The 20,186-nt window shown below is 25.7% G+C and overlaps 1 protein-coding gene across 2 annotated transcripts in view; it reads left to right on the top strand.

Moving 5' to 3' along the window:
- Nucleotides 1-3,138: 3,138 nt before the first annotated feature.
- The window catches only part of LOC107451396 (CD63 antigen), a 28,998-nt gene continuing 11,950 nt past the window's right edge, over nt 3,139-20,186 (top strand). Inside the window, exons 1-3 of one of the 2 annotated variants that reach the window (XM_071183175.2) lie at nt 3,139-3,482; nt 15,598-15,780; nt 19,110-19,184. In XM_071183175.2, the coding sequence (XP_071039276.1) occupies nt 3,420-3,482; nt 15,598-15,780; nt 19,110-19,184 (321 nt within the window). In that variant the 5' untranslated portion in view covers nt 3,139-3,419. The remainder of the gene's footprint in view (nt 3,483-15,597; nt 15,781-19,109; nt 19,185-20,186) is intronic. The other variant, XR_015432657.1, reaches the window with a different exon arrangement.

The following is a 20,186-nucleotide window of genomic DNA, read 5'->3' as shown; positions in this document are numbered from 1 at the left end:
TTCAATAGGCGATTTTAGATTGTTCTAAATATCTTTTCTATATGTTTTTTCTCTCTTTTTTTTCTAATTAAATGGAGCCCTAAGTAAGCTCTTTTTTTAGCCCCTTTTAGTGAGATTTCACTACTCTATTGAAGTATCAACTAATAAAAGAATTAACTCTCAGCATTACACACCTAGGCGTGCCATTGTTCCTCGATTATTAATCTTTCAAGAATTTCTGCTGGTATTGTAATCAATTTTTTACACACACTGATGTTACATTGTTAACAATGACCTCAGTTAAAAACGTATTATACTGTGTGGAAACTTTTACCGCAAAGGTCTTATTAATTTTAACCTTTTACGCGGGAGTGGGAGAATTTCATTGATGACTGCTTGGTTGTTGAAGGACAGGTGTTTAATGGAAGTCATTAACGTGAACCTAAAAAAGTTATTATTTTTGTTAAGATATGCTAACGCTATATTTTGAAATGCAGTAATGTTCAATCTATTTCGCTCACGTGATAAAATTATTTTTCAAATCCAAAACTAACTAATGTATCATTTAACAAGTAAAGCACGTCACTGGTAAACCGTGATGCAACAGTAATAATAAATATAACATACATGGGAGTTGGACAAAATAATGGGAAAATACATCTTTTCATATTTTTCGATAAATACTGAAAGAATCATTTTATAACTTCAGAAGTGTGTTGATCATGCGATTTCTCACACATATCAATACAGTTTGAAGCTTTTAGAGGTTTAAAGGGACCGGCAATAAAACGGAAGATAGTGTTTTTGAACGATGACCTAACGCCGAAAAATTTAGCAATGAATTTGTAACTTGTAACAATTATTTTGGTTATTAAGTGCAATCGTTATGAGAAATACAAAATGTTGTAAGCTTAAAATAAATATTTATGGAGATAAGGTCATTTTTATAAATAAAAATAAAAATATTTTTTTGTCTTACATTTTTTGCTATAACTTTAAAAATATTCAATAAAATTAAACGAAATTCTTAGAGCAATTTGAAATTAATTACAAAATTTTTGCTTTGAAATTTTAGAAAGAAAATTGTTGGAAAATGTGCAACATATAAGCAATTAAAGTATTTTTTTTAATTTTTTACACTGCGCATGTGTGGAAAAATTTAACTTTTTTTTTCCTTCATACTTTTGTAGTGAATCGTATTTGGCTACTAATGAGAAGAAAGTAAATAAAATAAACTATTTTAGTATTTTAAAAATTTATAAAGTTTCAGGGAATTTTCTAAGTGGTTCTTATACTTTTTAAAAGAAAGCTCAAAATGATAGGGGTTTTCGACAGATATTATTTTGCATCATAAGACAAAATTAAATAACAAATAATAATACCTTAACACCGAATTATGATTGTATAAGAAAAGAAAACTTGTGAAAGAAGAGATGTTTTTATAGGGGATGATCCCCAACAATGCCGGTGTTATTTTAAATAAATCTTGTTTAAAAGTAGGACATACAATTTATGGAAAATCCCTTGCCATTTCGAGCTTTTTATTGATAAGTACGGTAACTACTTAGAAAATTGCTTGAAGCCTTTCAAATTTTAAGGATATTGAAATCGGACTTCTTTCATAAGTTGCCAAATACGATTCACTACAAAATTCTTTTGTAGTGAATCGTATTTAATTTCTAATTCTTCACAATATTCTAATTTCTTTTTTTAATTTTTCCCGCGAACACGCGGTGTAAAAGAATGACTTTATTTACTCTTGAGTAGTTTTAAATAAATTTTTCTCAAATTTTAAAGCAATAATTTTTTAATTAATTTAAATTTGCTCGAAATGTTTTTTAATTTTACTGAATATTTTTAAAGTTACAGAAAAAAAAACGTAAGAAATTTTTTTTTAAATAAAAGTGTTTATATTTCCATAAATATTTAAGCTAGGTTTACGAAATTTTGTGCTATTATTGCATATAATAACCAAAATAATTTATACAAGTTAAAAATTTATTGGTATATTTTTTGGCACAGGGTGTTCAAAAATACTATATTACCTAACGCTTCGCATAACCTTAACACTTCGAATTTTTTAAAATAATTCTCTTAGCATTTTTTGAGAAAGATAAAAAAATGTGTTAGTATAGAAGAGTTTCTATTATTTTGTCCAATCCCTGTATATATAACGTATATCAATGAACATTGAAAATCGCCTTTTGATTATTTATTTAGCAAAATGTATTACTTTTCTATAACGTTGCTTTCTTGTAAACCTGTAGATTCCGTAATAACCTGTAGATTATTACGGAATATAAATATATTATTAAAAAAATCATAATTTTTTTTTGTAAAAGTTTTTGTTGCAAAAATTTAATTAAAAGTTTAACTAAAGATTCAACTTTAAGCAAAAATCTTTTATGAATGCAACTTTGTATTATAAATTTCTTATTTATCATTACATCACTCTTGATCAATTCTGTACATGACATATGTTTCGAGCCTAATGGTTATTTTATTATTAATATTATTATTGGCTTACTGTTATTAATTAGATTACTTCAATTTATAGATGATTTTTTAAATTTTAGGAGTTTAATGAATTTAAGATGTATTTTCGTCTTGAAACGCTACCACAAATACACATTTTTGCTTTGATTTAATATAATACATCTAAGAAATAAAATTTATAATTAGTATTTATTTTACGAATCATAAATTTAATTTACATTACGAATAATAAATTTATTTTTCTTAATTCACAATGTAGTTTACTTCACATAGATTTTTTTTAAATTAATTTATTTATTATAATCAATTTGTTCATTTTTAAAATATAAACTAATTTATTACACGAATTATGAATCAAAATAATTTACTATGTACAAATTAAATTCTTCTCCTTTCTTAATTTTTCTCCCTTTTGCTTACATATAAACCACGTTAATAATAAAAATTTGCACACTTTTGTCTTATATTTATTTAACATTTCTGGGGAAAAAAAGTAAAGAAGCTAATATTTCAATTTTAAAAAAATGTATTTTATAAAACACGAATATTATAAGTTTTGCAAAAAAAAAAAAAAAAAAAAAAAAAAAAAAAAAAAACTTATTCCTGTTGAATTTGATAAATTTTCTTTTTTCCTCGAAAAAATACTCGCACAAAATATTATTTTCTTCTAATCTCTTCCAAACAAGTAGCAAGCAACTCGCGAAACGATTGCTTCATTTTTTTTCGCCCATATGCAAGATTTCATTTCTGAACGCAAAGTGCTGTCATGAGGTAACTACGTAGAAGGTCACATGACTGACAAACAGAAGACATCAGTTGCTGTTGAGCTACGTATATTCTTTTACCTGCCTGCTTCTCTCTCAATAGTGACAGAGTTCTACCTCAGATTTTGGATACTCTAATTTCCTTTTATTTGTATATTTACTTCAATTAAATCTGCCAAGATGGTGCAAGGTAGTTCAACGTGTATCAAATACTTGCTATTCGTATTTAATTTTGTATTTGTGGTAAGTATATCTTTGAAATTCGAATTGGTGCTACGCCACTAATTGTTTTCTATTTTGAATTTAAAGTGTTGAAATATTATTGTTGCCGATACTTAAATAACTTTAGGTACTTAAATAACGGTAGTTATTTATTTAAAATAATTTGATGTACCGTTTGTCAGAGACAAAAGATAAGAAACTGACACCCCTTTTCCGTTATAAGTTTTTATAGCTTATGCGATATTTAAATTTATTCTATGCTGAGGATAATGTTTGTAACTAGTCCGAGTTAAAACTATAATCTTAAATGTTTACGGTATTTAAAATTCAAATTGCGTAATGATGTTTGTTTTGGTTTTAAAAAAAATGGCGGTGCGAGATTACGAAACAGCGCCCCTCCTCTTCATAGATTATTTTCTAGAACAATTTCAAAATAGAACAAAAAATTGACTGCGACTTAAATGTGGGGGCTTTTTAAAGGGTATTAAGTGTTGTAAGTTGCCATAATTATTTTTAGGGGGTGAAAGGATAATTTTTCGCCCAAATTTATTGTAATTCGCAATCAGAAACTAACAAATAAGTTCATTTAAAATCAGTAACCTAATTTGATTGGACTGGACTTAAAAAAATAATTATAGGTAACCATATTTTTAATAATGCAGTAATTAAATTTGATTTCGAAATTTCCTTACTAAGTTAAAAATGTATAATCAGCTATGCTCTAGTTTTGGTTTCACTTTATAATGTTAAAGGGTTTTAGATAAATAGAATAATTATAAAGGTTCTAATTGCCACTATAAATGGTTTTGTTTTTAGCTAGTTTTCATTGTTAAAAAATATTACTCTTGTTTCGTTTATATTTCTTTTTTTTTATTTAATTTTGATCAGTTCAACATTTGAAAATCTGATTAAAATATCATTGAAATATTGGAACCAAATTAATTGCTTGAAGAAGGAGCACAATAATTACTATTCCCATTTATTTGCAATTTTTATGTAATAAGTTAACTTAGGCATCAATATTTTTTTTTAACGTGTATTGCAATTCCTACAGCAAAAATGAAAGTTGAAATAAATACCAGGGGACTGTCTAGGTTTTTTTAAAATGTTCCTATTTTGTGAAAATTTGGAAATAATTTGTGAAAATTAAAAAGTCAACACAACATGTACACAATATTATTTTAATAAGTATTTTACTAAGTACTTAGAATATTAAGATAACAGTATACTCAGATAAAATAACAGATTTTTAATATTAACATACTCGGACAAGTTTTGACATTGTATTCGGTTAATACTGAGTAGTTGCGAAAATTAAATATTTATAAGTATAAATAAAGACTTATGTGTTCAAACATAACTTTATAGCATGCAATCATTTACTACTGCTAACTCATAAAAAAAGACAATTGTACCACAAAATTTTAAAAGGCATGGAGGAAAATTTTAAAATTTGCTTATTTAAAAAAAAAAGTATTGTATGAAATTTTTTTTTTTTAAAGTTGAATTTGTGAAAGTAACGTTTGATCGAACGTTTAATTTGTGAAGGTACCGCTAAACGGTAGTAAATTTGCCCTGGTCAGACCCCTATACAAACTTAAAGTTAAATATTTGCTAACTATTTATAACTTGTTTTGCTTTGCTGCAATTTCAATTCTTTTTAAAGATTTAGATTTTTACTATTATTATTTTTATTTCTTAAGGATAAGCAGATTGTTGCATAAAAATTTAATTTCTGCATCATGATGTGTCATGCCAACTATAATCGCCGAAGTGCCAAATAGATTTTAAACTTGCAATTTTTTTAAGGAAAAACCTGTTGATGTTTGCCTGGGGGGGGGGCTATGAGTTATACCCTTCGAGTTGGTCCTTTTCTGTGGTGTTTTTTTTTTTTTTTTTTTTGTTTCTCTAGGGCCACTGCCTGAAACTTGTTGGTTATTCTGCCACAGATCACAATACCGAAATAAATTTCTATTCAATTTTTAGTTGCTTTATAATTAGTTTCTTACCATATTGTTTGGCTATATTATGTAAAGTTAATTTGTAATAACAGTTTTGGCTGAATATTATTTTGTGTGTAGCTGATCATAAAAGTAATTATAACACGTTTGCACTTTAGTTATAATTTCAAAATAGTTTAGTTATATACCTTTTTCAATATGTCTTTCCTAAAAATTTTCAATATTTTTTTTACAACACATCCATGTGGAATTTTTTTGGGCTTTCTGCTACAAATTACTCCAGTACTAATATATTTCTGCAAGATTCTTTTAGTAACAACAGATATGCATGTTATTAACCTTAAGTAACTGAAACATGTTCATAAAAAACTATTTCAATCAAATAAAATTGTCAATATTTTTTGAAATTGAATAAGTATTATTTTATTTATTCTCATATTATGAACGATATTCTTGCATGTTGTGGAAGGAAATACGCAATTAAACTATTAAAAAAATAATTGTAAAAACATCTGTTCACAACATCCTGCAAATTTTCTGAGGGGCTAATAGGATTTTTTACATCATACCCATTTTTGTGAAAAATTTTAACTTGACAACTATCTGAGAGAAAATTAAAGAAAGTGAGAAATTTAAAGACAAAAAATAAATAAAACATTACCTAATTTTGAAGGACCCATTTTTCTATATTTAATATGACACTTACTATTTACATTATAACCCATGTATATTTAAAATTAATTCAAATTTACAAATCTTGATTACCCTTCTTTTTCAATTAAAAAGTTTTATATATAAATTATTTCCCAGCATATGCTCATAAATAATACAAAATTGTTTAAAAAATTTCTAAATGATAATCCAGTGATTTGCAGAATTTTTATACATTGTCATAATTTGATCCACTTAATTGTCTTAAATGAAAATTTAAGGATTTTGTAGAAAGACTGCTCCTTAATTTTGAACATACCAAATTCATCCTGGAAAAGTCTTTTTGCAGAAACTGTAGATGTGGCCAGTATTAGGGAAAATTATTTCAACAGCTATAGGAAATCATCCCAAATGGTGTTCTATTCCATGATATGTGATTTTTAAATCAAATGACTAAGGATTGCCATAAAGAATAGTAATAATTATGAATCATTAAGTGAAAGTGAAACTTATTTCTACATATGCTCATGTCAACCATAAAAATAAGCATCTCAATTAGTGCCACAGAGTCAGCCAAATGTCCTGGAAAATTTCATAAGAGCACCCAAAATCATACTTGATCTGAAACCATTTTTAATATTAGCTAACACTGAAGAATTTTTCTTTAAAATGTTTTCTGTAAATAAAATTTTAATATGTATTTCTCGCATACACTGAAATACTTTTGCAATAATTATTTTTAAACTCAATAATTATTGTATTTGCAATAATTATTGTATTTACATTTACTTAAATCTTTAGTAGCTTAAAATTTTTTTATAAATTTAAAATTTAGTGTTACAGACAACCAGGGTTGGCAGGTTTTTGACATGTGACAGTTTTTGACAGTTTAAACCATGGTTTAAACCGTCACGTCAAAAACCTCACTGTCAAAAATGTCAAAAACCTATATTCATACGTGAAATTTAATTAATACATAAAATTCATATATTTTTTATAAAGGATAGTGTTTCTAAATATGTTCTAGAAAAAATAAATTTAAAATTTTGAACACTTATATTTTGAATAGTAACCAAAATCTTGTACTTTTGAAAGCTCACATCTTTTGTAATATTATGTATTCATTTTCATGTGTTATTGAAAATCTGCAGTGATATTATTAAGAAATTTATTTATAACCAAATTTAGTGTATAGTATAGATTATACTAAAAATTAGACATTTTTAAAGATAAACATTAGCAGTTTTGCACATTAGACGTCTCTCTATTCTAAAAAAAAGTTTTTGCAGTTAATTTTGTCCCCTGAAAAACTTTTTAACTACGTGATGAAAATCTAAGATTAAGGAATCAATTCATTCAGAATCTTTCAGGGAAGACATTTAGGGCATTCAAATCTTTTACATAATTTTAAATTTTTATTTATTTTAGTTTTAAAGCACGATTTTGCAGTTAATAATGAAGAATAACCGCCGTTCACAACAGCCAATCACATGTCTGAAAACGGCAAGCTTAAAAAAGCGATTTACAAGTCTGAATTTTCTTTTTCAGAGATGCAACCAATCACAAAATAGTTAGAATTTCATTCTTCAGTTTTACAACATCTCAACTTATTTCGTATTGATATATTGATTAATCTGATTATTTGTTTTCTAAAACGTTAATTCGTAAGTTTAATCTGGTTTTAAATCTTAATTCGATTTGTTTATTTACAAGTAATGCCTAAAAAGAAAAGACCTGCCATCAGATGCAGTAAAATTATACAATATTTTTCATGAACAAATGATTGATAAAGATGCCGATGCCAACGATGCTTTAATACACATTGAACAGTTGTTGAATTCCGAAAATAGAAGTTGTAAGGACTTTGGATTACCCGAGCCCCCATTATATGAAAAAACTGGTTCATGCTATGGATATAAACGAATCAGTTGAAAAGTTTACTCTGATAAATGCTAAGTTTAACGAAGATCAACTGTTCATTTTTCAAAGAATAATAAAGTCTGTCTCCGATGAATCATCAAATCAGCAAACTTTGTTTTTTATCGATGGTCCAGGAGGAACTGGCAAAACCTTCCTATATAAAGGATTATATCATTATTTTGTGTCAAAGAGCATGAAAGTTGCTTGTGTAGCTTGGACTGGCATTGCGTCAATGTTACTTCCATCTGGAACTACTTCACACAGATTTTTTAATCTGCCTATTGATCTAAGTGACGATGGGATTTGTATTTTAAAAAAATGTGATAAGATTCGCTTAAAAAATGTTGACGTTATTATGTGGGACGAAGCAAGTATGATTCCCAGAAAAGCAATAGAAATGATCGATAGAACTTTTCGTGATCTTCTAGCTAATGAGATACCATTTGGTGGTAAGATAATCATTTTAGGTGGAGATTTTCGACAAGTGTTACCTGTCGTTAAAAAAGCTACACATATGCAGGTTATTAATGAAACTATAAAATACTCTTTTTTAATAAGGCCCAGGGCCAAACCTTCGATAAAGTTGGGCTATATATTGAACGGCCTATTTTTTCTCATGGTCAATTATATGCGGCATTGTCAAGATGCACAACGAAGGAGAACATTAAAATATTTATTAAAGATGATCCTGTCATTAACAATATTGTATATAGAGAAATATTATAACATATATATATAATGTCAAATTTATAAATGTATTTAGCGTAAAGAAAATGCTATTGGTGCATTGTTTATTTTAATTCCGCAAAATTAATGTTTTCATTTATAGTTATTTTGCTGAATATTATTAAAATATTTTTTTAAAAATTACCCTGTTCTTAACAATATTGCTTATTGAAAAATATTATAGTGTTTGCATATATATATATATATATATATATATATATATATATATATATATATATATTGAATTAAATGTGTTAAAAATATATTCATTTCTTTGGGACAAAGTCTGTATTATTGATTATCATTTTTTTTAAACAAGTTTCATATTAAGATTATATGTGCACATTGATGTTAATTTCTGACAATTTTGGCTCATTTAGAGAACAAATAGGACATAGAAGGAACTGTAGTCAACGAAAAAAAGTGACATTGATATTGACACACTGCTTATTCTGCATTTAAGAAAATTAATTCTTTTCGATGATAACAGTTAATATTCAGTTTAATATTGAAATATATGAAATCAAAGCATTCTTGGTTTTGCGAAGCAAACCAAGCAAGAATTGCGAAGCAATTCTCCGGGGGTTGGCGAGCGTTAGCGAGCAGGGGGCGGAGCCCTCTAGTCTTTTAAAAAAAAATCTTTTTAATATTCTTTTAAATCTTCTTAATAATCTTTTTTAACATAAGACAATACAAATTTAAGTGCTTTCTGTTAAATACACAGAGTAGTTAGTGTCGATTTACAGTATATTCAGCCTATTCATTTACTATGCTGAAAATTTAGTTTATCCAAATACTTGTGAATTTCATTTTGCTGAATACTATATACATAGTTTTGTTGAATATCTAAATATTCAGCTGTTGAATAATTACATTTTGCTTTCAAGATATGCATTATTTGTATTCTTAATACAAGTGGGGGAAAAAAATTAAGAGGTAAAAATTTTTTAAAATGATAAGTGTAATAATTATAAATAAATATAATAAACAATATGAATTATATTTATCATTATTCACAAATATAACTACTTTTAAATTCAAATTAACAATCTGGATAATAAAGATATTCGGTATAACATTAAAATTTTTTTTCATACACTTGTATCAAGTTTGTATTTATACAACATAACTTGTAAGTTCCTTATAAATATTAGTTATATGTTCCTTATATGTCAAAAATGCATAGTAATAAACTTTTAATTTTCTTAAGTATCAAAAAAAAAATTTTTTTTTTCAAAATATACATATTTAAAAAAATTTTGTGCAAAATTTTTCGGCACATGCATTTGAATATAAATTTCTGAGATTTTAAATCTGTTATTTTACCTTAATTTCAATTAAAAAATATTTTAAAACCTGCTGATTACCTATAGTATAATTAAATTTCAATATAATGCATGGCAACTGTTGGTAGTTTTGAAGTTTATATATTTTTTTGGCAAACTTTAGTTTTTGACATTTTTGACGGGTTTTTGACGGTTTAAACCAGTATTATACCCTTGTCATGTCAAAAACCACTTTTTGACGTCAAAAACCCAACCCTGCAGACAACACAGTGCCAGTATTTAATTTTTTAAGAAATTTGTTAATTTCTAAAAACTTCTGAAAATTAGAGTACAGTAGGGAACCGATTATCCGGAACAATCGGGACCATCGCTATTCCGGATAACTGATTTTTTCCGGTTTTCTGAATCGCTACAAAAAAACGTTTTTTTTTTTTTTTTTTTTTTTTAAAACTCAACTAAAAAAAAATCAAGTTTGGAAATAATCTTAAAAGGAAGAAAAAACGATGAAGTAATACACTAATGATTATTTCCAAAATGAAGGTAAGGTAAACATCTTTCAAAAAAGAAAGAAAAATCGTAAAATCTTATGAGGAAAAAATTTTTTTTTAAAAAAAATAGCGGGAAAATTTATCGAATTTCGTTCCGGTTTTTTGGTTTTCTGATTTCCGGATAACGGGTTCTGAACTGTATTTATAGTATAAGTGACCTCAAAACTTATTTTAACCAAAATTATTAAGACCAGGGTTGGCAAGATTTTGCCGTAGGTGGAAAAGACCATGGTAAATACCGGTAAAAACCGTCCTGGCAAAAACAGGTTTTTGCCAAGCAAATTGGCAAAAAGTGGCAAAAACCTATATTTTCCAAGATGAGAGGACAAAAACACATTTTTGATACAAAATTATTCCTAAAATTGAAATATATACTCTAAATACAGGGTTGGGTTTTTGACGTCAAGAAGTGGTTTTTGACATGACAAGGGTATAATACTGGTTTAAACCGTCAAAAACCCGTCAAAAATGTCAAAAACTAAAGTTTGCCAAAAAAAAATATATAAACTTCAAAACTACCAACAGTTGTCATGCATTATATTGAAATTTAATTATACTATAGGTAATCAGCAGGTTTTAAAATATTTTTTAATTAAAATTAAGGTAAAATAACAGATTTGAAATCTCAGAAATTTATATTCAAATGCATGTGCAGAAAAATTTTGCAAAAAATTTTTTTAAATATTTATATTTTGAAAAAAAAAATTTTTTTTTTGATACTTAAGAAAATTAAAAGTTTATTACTATGCATTTTTGACACATAAGGAACATATAACTAATATTTATAAGGAACTTACAAGTTATGTTGTATAAATACAAACTTGATACAAGTGTATGAAAAAAATTTTTAATGTTATACCGAATATCTTTATTATCCAGTATGTTAATTTGAATTTAAAAGTAGTTATATTTGGGAATAATGATAAATATAATTCATATTGTTTATTATATTTATTTATAATTATTACACTTATCATTTTAAAGCAATTTTTACCTCTTAATTTTTCCCCCCACTTGTATTAAGAATACAAATAATGCATATCTTGAAAGCAAGAAGTAATTATTCAACAGCTGAATATTTAGATATTCAACAAAACTATGTATATAGTATTCAGCAAAATGAAATTCACAAGTATTTGGATAAACTAAATTTTCAGCATAGTAAATGAATTGGCTGAATATACTGTAAATCGACACTAACTACTCTGTGTATTTAACAGAAAGCACTTAAATTTGTATTGTCTTATGTTAAAAAGATTATTAAGAAGATTTAAAAGAATATTAAAAAGATTTTTCTTCAAAAGGTGTCTAATGTACAAAACTGCTAATGTTTATCTTTAAAAATGTCTAATTTTTAGTATAATCTATACTATACACTAAATTTGGTTATAAATAAATTTCTTAATAATATCACTGCAGATTTTCAATAACACATGAAAATGAATACATAATATTACAAAAGATGTGAGCTTTCAAAAGTACAAGATTTTGGTTACTATTCAAAATATAAGTGTTTCTTCAAAATTTTAAATTTATTTTTTCTAGAACATATTTAGAAATACTATCCTTTATAAAAAATATATAAATTTTATGTATTAATTAAATTTCACATATGAATATAGGTTTTTGACATTTTTGACAGTGAGGTTTTTGACGTTACGGTTTAAACCATGGTTTAAACTGTCAAAAACTGTCACATGTCAAAAACCTGCCAACCCTGTCTAAATATAAATAATTACAAAAAAATTAACAAAATTATTATTCCATAATTAAATGATAATGTAATAATATATAATTTTAGTAGTTTAAAACATTATTGATTGGAAAATTTGTGATTATTCTTTTTTTTCCAGTGAAATGAACTTATTTTAAATTAATATAACTATAATTTAAAGCATAAAATATCTATCAATATGTGTAGTTAATTATTGTACAAATAATAATTTTTTATAATAAATAATAATATTATACAAATAATATTTATTTATTTGTAAAAAAACATTTATTTTAGGCAGGGTTGGGTTTTTGACGTCAAAAAGTGGTTTTTGACATGACAAGGGTATAATACTGGTTTAAACCGTCAAAAACCCGTCGAAAACGTCAAAAACTGAAGTTTGCCAAGAAAATATATAAACTTCAAAACTACCAACAGTTGCCATGCATTATATGGAAATTTAATTATACTATAGGTAATCAGCAGGTTTTAAAATATTTTTTTATTAAAATTAAGGTAAAATAACAGATTTAAAATCTCAGAAATTTATATTCAAATGCATGTGCAGAAAAATTTTGCACAAAAATTGTTTAAATATTTATATTTTGAAAAAAAAAATTTTTTTTTGATATTTAAGAAAATTAAAAGTTTATTACCATGCATTTTTGACATATAAGGAACATTTAACTAATATTTATATTTATAAGGAACTTACAAGTTATGTTGTATAAATACAAACTTGATACAAGTGTATAAAAAAAAATTTTAATGTTAGACTGAATATCTTTATTATCCAGTATGTTAATTTGAATTTAAAAGTAGTTATATTTATGAATAATGATAAATATAATTCATATTGTTTATTATATTTATTTATAATTATTACACTTATCATTTTAAAACAATTTTCATCTCTTAATTTTTTTTCTCCACTTGTATTAAGAATACAAATAATGTATATCTTGAAAGTAAGAAGTAATTATTCAACAGCTGAATATTTAGATATTCAACAAAACTATATAGTATTCAGCAAAATGAAATTCACAAGTATTTGGATAAACTAAATTTTCAGCATAGTAAATGAATAGGCTGAATATACTGTAAATCGACACTAACTACTCTGTGTATTTAACAGAAAGCACTTAAATTTGTATTGTCTTATGTTAACTATGAATTTAAAAAAAATTTAAGATTTAAAATTCAGAATTACTGATTTTTCTGAAAAACTAACAACCAATCACAAAAGTCAAACGAAACAGAAGAACATTACAGTCACTGATCCATGAAATATGTAAACAAATTATTATGGAAATTTTTTAATTACCCTAATTAAATACATAATTTTAAAAATTAGAACATGCATCACACTACATAATCAAAATGAAAATGATGGAAGTAGAAATTTAATTCAAAATACAATAGTCTAGTTCATTTGCACCTCGCAGCATACGGTAGCACATAACTAGTTTTGAACATTTTTCCACCACCAAACAAAGTATGTTGAAAGCGGTTCACTAATCCCCCTCCCCCCAGTTTACTTTAGAAGAGCTAAAAATAGACAAAAATTCCCTGATTGTGAATGTTGCATGTGCCCAACCTGTTTAAAAGATTTTTCTTTAAAAGATGTCTAATGTACAAAACTGCTAATGTTTATCTTTAAAAATGTCTTATTTTTAGTATAATCTATATTATACACTAAATTTGGTTTTAAATAAATTTCTTAATATCACTGCAGATTTTCAATAACACATGAAAATGAAAACATAATATTACAAAAGATGTGAGACATAATATTACAAAAGATGTACAAGATTTTGGTTACTTTTCAAAATATAAGTGTTTCTTCAAAATTTTAAATTTATTTTTTCTAGAACATATTTAGAAACACTATCCTTTATAAAAAAAATATATAAATTTTATGTATTAATTAAATTTCACATATGAATATAGGTTTTTGACATTTTCGACATTTTTGACAGTGAGGTTTTTGACGTGACGGTTTAAACCATGGTTTAAACTGTCAAAAACTGTCACATGTCAAAAACCTGCCAACCCTGATTTTAGGATTCTAAAATGAAAAGAGATCACAAACTTTCAATCTTTTAAAAAATTATTACCATTATATTAATTATTAATATGTTAAAAATAATTTTTTCATGTAATGTATCAAAATTATTATTCCTTATGATTGATTTAAATTTGTTTCAAGTATTTTGTAATAATATTTAATCAGCAATTTAGATAATTAGGTTTTTGCCGGTTTTTACCAGTTTTTGCCGGTTTTTACCAGTTTTTGCCGGTTTTTACCAGTTTTTGCCGGTTTTTACCAGGTTTTTGCCACTGTCCTGGCAAAAAACCCCTTTTTGCCGGCAAAAACTCCAACCCTGATTAAGACTGCTAAAATTTTTTTTTAACTGAGTTATAATTTTTTAAAGCATGTGACATTTGTAAATGGTTGAATTATCCAAAGTACCTACCTTCCCACATTATAAATAGTAGCCCTGATATTTTACTGAGCTCCCGAAAGCCGATATGCAGGACTGTATTATAAGCATTCTGCACACACGACCTACTAGTGTAATATTATAGATCAGTGTTTCCCAAACTTATGACTTTAGTGTATTCTTTCTAAATTTTTCCTAACGCTGTGTACCACTAAAAAAAAATTAATGTACTTTCTACTTAAAAAATTGCACAAAAGTTAAAAATCACACCTGGCTGTTGACACCACTAATTATTAACTGTTAACTCTGCAAAAAAATATAGAGAAATACGTAATCATAAATTTTCATGGCTAACTTTGTTTATAAATAAAATTTGTTGAAATTTTCGGTTGTTGCAAGATATTTTGCATAAGAGCGCGTACCCCCGCTAAGCTGCTCCTGTACCCCTGAGGGTACGCGTACCACACTTTGGGAGACACTGCTATAGATGAATAAAAAAATTTGAAAGGTAATATTTCTTTGGAACAAATGTTTTTTTTAATAACATTTGGACAACACATTCTAAAAAATCTTAAATTCAAAGTGAGTTATGAAATAATTAATTTCTTCAAAAATGGAAAGTTTAGATTGTTTTTTTAGAATTTCAAAATTTTTAGACTTAAGTGTGTACATATACTATAAATCTAGTATACTATAAATCTAGTGTGTACTTATACCAGTTTGCCCTTTTGTCTTCATCAGCTCGTCATTGGTAATTAATTGAAAGAGATTTTTAAAAAAAAACCTATTTTATTCTTTAATTATTTTAAAATAATAATTCTATTTAAGTATTTCTTTTTATCAAATAAATTTTTTCACTTAATTTTGTTACTTTCTCTTTATCTAGATATGTGGACTCGCGCTGATTATAGTTGGTGCTGTTGTGATTAAAAAGGATTTTACGGAATTTATGGATAGCAAATATGTAACAGCGCCTACCATTCTTATTGTTGTAGGATGCATTATCTTTGTGGTAGCATTCTTTGGATGCTGCGGTGCGGTGAAAGAAAATCATTGTATGGTGATGACTGTAAGTGTATTTGAGTTTTCTTTGTACTCATTTAAACTTTCTTCTTTTTCTTTTGAATATATATTTTAATCTTTATAAACTTATTAGTAAATTTTCAATATTTTATAGTATTTAGTTTCTTCTGTGCTAGTCTGATTTAAGGTTAAGAAAGTAACAAAAATATAAATTTTCAATTCGGCTTAGTATCATTAATTCGAATTCCAATTAAAAATTTTGAAATTAATTTTTGTTAGGTTAATAAATATGTACATTATCTTTTTGGCAAACATTATTTATTTTTAAAATAGTTGTTATATTGCTTATGGTTTAGGTTTGTAAAATAAAAAGAAAAGCTTATCTAATTGTTTAGTTAATTCTTCAAATCAGTTTACTTTTAATCTGAATTCATTGAAAGTGAAATTGCACAAATTGATTCCTTTATTTCAAAATCTATATACAATCAATTAATATAAAATGTTGATTTCTTTTTTGAGCAGAAAGCAACCTAAGCAATTTCACAGAAAGTGAGAGAGCCTGAATTTGATTTTTTTTCCTACGAAGAATTACAAATAAAACTGAATTGGTAGAATTCTTCATGTTTCTCTCTCTTTTGGTAAATGGTCTAGAAAAAAACTTTTATACCAAAAATTGCTGAATTTCAATGCTGATTTCCAATATATATAGAAATATTTTTTGGCTTGCTGAAGTATTATTTTTTTTTTTTTAATAGTGTCTTTTTTTGGTTAATATTAAAAAGAAAATGATAAAGGTCGATTAAATTCTTAAAAAAATTAGTAATATTTTTGTGCTGCTTATCTGTTTTTATACAGTGGTACAGTAGCTTCTAATGTGAAACTAATTCATATAATATATCTGGAATCACTCTAAATTTAATTTTGTAACAAGAGTAAGCACAAATGTTTTTGTTTGGTTAATTTTAGTCCTGTTAACTAATTGCAATAACTACAAAAACATTTTAATAAAATAGCTAAACTCAAAACTTTATAGAATTTCTTTATGCTGATTACAAGCTTAAAAGTACTGAACTTGTTTAATTTGTAAGTACAGAGCACAAGAACAAGACATTCTAAACAACTTTTGATCTAGTTATTATATCTTCACACTTAATCCAAAACTTAAAGGGATCACTCCAAATATGCTAATTACTCTGTGCAGACACTATTTTAAGTTAAGAAATCAAACACTAAAACTTATTTTCTCTATGAATTAACATTTTTTCTGTTGATGAATATGGTTTTCTGTTCCTGAAAATATCAATGAATAATGAGATGTAAGTGCATTCTGACGAATAAGGCCTCAATAGTTTAGTTAAAAAATAAGTCTAAAATTGGGACCCCTTACCACGAACGGTATTCCCTGCAATTGGTAGTAGCTAGTTTTACTTTTTGCATTATTTCCCTATCTCCAGACTCTAAGCGGATCGAAAAATTTTTGCTCACAATTGTTAAATTCATTTATCCAAAGCAAAAAATAATTTTGGATAATTATTATTTATATAATTAAATTATCCAATTAATATTTTTTTCTTCTTCAAAAAAGCTGAATTTTTTAATTGTGTATTACAAATATATTAATTCTTTACATTTTAAAGAATGTAATTTTATTTGAAGAATTCAAGATTTGAATGAAATTGGTAGACTATTAGTTAGTTCTTGAGAAAACAAATTTTAAACATGAGACTTTTTTAAAATTTGATAGCTACATAAATGTAATGATTCCTACAGGCAAACCGGAAATGGCCAAAAAATTGAGACTGTAATTAAATAAAAATGTAAAAAAGTTTTCAATTTGTTAATTTTAGAAATTACTTTTCCTTTAAGGAAATTCAATACATATACTAATATAAACTTATTTAGACTCATAATGGACTTTGAAAATTTCTTATCAAATCTTCTAAAGGGAATGAATGTAACAAGAGTAAAAAAAAAAAATTGGAACAAGAAATACCAGGAATTCCTCATAATATTTTTGTGTTTAAAATTGAAATAGTTGTAATTTATAAGTTGACCTTTCTTTCTTGAAGTTATTTAAAATTAGATTTTATGATATAGTCAAGCTAGGATATGAACATCAATGCAAATATGTAGTTGCCTTGTGTTTTTTTTTTCAGGTTGTAAGAGTTATTATGTTTTAAATTCATTCTATTAAATTTAAATTAAGTTTTCATGCATAAATATGAAAAGTAGATATTCTTTGTTATTCAGTGAAAAAAATTTAAAAAAGCAAAATAAGCTAAAAAAGCAAATCTATATGTAGCATCATAATACATGACACGTAACCATGGACTTGCCCACTTAGCTTTAAACGTAATGTAATTTTTTAAGTAAATTATTTAAGGTAAAAGTGCTGAAAGCTGTTGTTTGAAAACTTAAAATTTGTTAGTTTTGCTATTTATTCTATGCCAAATGAGATTTTTTTGCCTGTGCTACATTTTTAAGTAGTGTTAAATTGTCAATTAATGAAATTTATTAATTTAAAAATTACTTTTCCTCCTTTTTAAGGTTTTATCGAAATCTTTTTAATATCTTGTGTGTGTTTTAAAATAGCAAAAAAACATTGGAAACATTTCCTTTGAACAGAGTTCTTCCTGATAATAAAAAGGGCAGGGTGCTTCCTCACAGAAAAAGTCACTTAACACCGTAAAAATTTATCAAATTGTGTAATATTATGTAATAACTGAATTTGATCCTCAACAGTTTTTATATTACCCTCTTAATTTATTTTATGTATGTATTTCAAAAAGTAATTCTCAGAAGAGAAAAATTTGAAGTTAAAAAAAAATAAAGCATTATAAAAAAAAAAAAAAAAACAATGTATGTATAAATTTTTTCCAAAAAAAAGTAAACCCCCCAAAAAAATTTTTGATACACAACTTAAAAGTTTTTTCTACAATTTAAACTGAAAATTATGATAAAATGAACAGCTAAAGGTGCATTTTTAAATAAAGATTTATATTAATTAATATAAAATTTAAAATCACTTAAATTCATAAATCTAACCCATCCTAAAAAAAAAATTCATAAAATTTAACCAGTTAAGAATAATCCTAACAAAGATAATTTTACCAGTGTGTAATTATTATTCAAACAGTGAGTTAATTTTTTTTTGAAAATGTTATATGAAAAAAAAGGCAGCATTTTTAAGGGAGCCTATAACAGTTTATTTTTCAATAACAGTTTTACAGGTTAGCTTATTAAATATTGTAGTTAAGAAACCTAATCCTGTTGCATTACAAGCTGTGGGATTAATTCTAACGTTAAGTTTTAATTTTTTTTTTATTGTATTGTTCATTAGAAGATATGTGCTAAATCTAATTCTACTATTTCTAGTTTGGACTGCTTGTATTTGTCATTTTCGTTGTTGAGCTCGCTGGTGGAATTTCTGCTTACATGTATAAGGGAGAGGTAAGATAAAAATTAACTTGTGTGTTTGTGTAGTATATATACATTTTTATTGCATTGCATTGCAATGTGAATTATATTTTACTGAGACATTTCATTTGTTAAAATATTTTATTGACTTCTAATGTGATATGTTTGAAGGCAATCATCACATGAGAGAAGTTTTAAATTTTCTTTTAACTAAAACTGTTTGTGGTGTTTCTACATGTTTACAATTCTTTTTATAAGTTGTATTCTTGTTCTTTTAACCTCTTTTGTATGAGATAAATACTCTGAATGAAATTTAACTTTTTATTTAGAGTATATTGTATTTTGCATAATCTTATATTTCCTTAAATTCAGCATGTTGTGTAAATTTAAAAAGCTTTTGTGCTTAAAAAATAAACTTTGTGCTTAACAGAAAGAGGTCTTATATCCAGACATTCATTCACCTTTTTCAAAAAAAGTTTTTTCTACTTTCAACTGTATTAAAATATTTAGTTGTAAATTTTCATTAGACAGTAACAGTGTAATTGAGTTAAACTGAAATAAATTAATCTAAAGGTTGAAGCATATAGATTTAATGTTGCATCGAAGAAAAAGCTGTTTTTTTTCCTCTTCCTAATTCTTAATTTTACATCTTGTGATAAATTTTTGTAATATTTCATATAACTTTTTTTTTTTCAAAACTTGTTATGCTTATTTTTTTAAACGTTTTTTAAAACTGCAATTATTGAAATCTGTCAGAATAATTAGGCAATAGATAGAGCTTGGCTTTTCACTTGAGTTTTCTATTTTTAAACTTATATAGGTTCTGTGTTTCAATAAAAATTATTTCTTTTGTGGTGATAAAGGCAATAATCTTATGAATTGCTTGGGTGTGCATTTTAGGTAGATAACATCTAGATTGCCATGTATGCCAAAAAAAGTGCTGCTTTGTGGGGAGAAAACAAACCAAAAACATTAAGTATTTATCTGGAAAATACTGAGGAACAATTTAATTTACTCATATGGCATGTCACTTTT

This window comes from Parasteatoda tepidariorum, chromosome 3 (assembly GCF_982258835.1).
Source record: "Parasteatoda tepidariorum strain Cologne lab strain chromosome 3, Ptep-v5.0, whole genome shotgun sequence".
NCBI classification, from domain to species: Eukaryota; Metazoa; Arthropoda; class Arachnida; order Araneae; family Theridiidae; genus Parasteatoda; species Parasteatoda tepidariorum.
The sequence above is the reverse complement of the archived record's forward strand: the minus strand, read 5'-3'. Positions and strand labels throughout refer to the sequence as shown.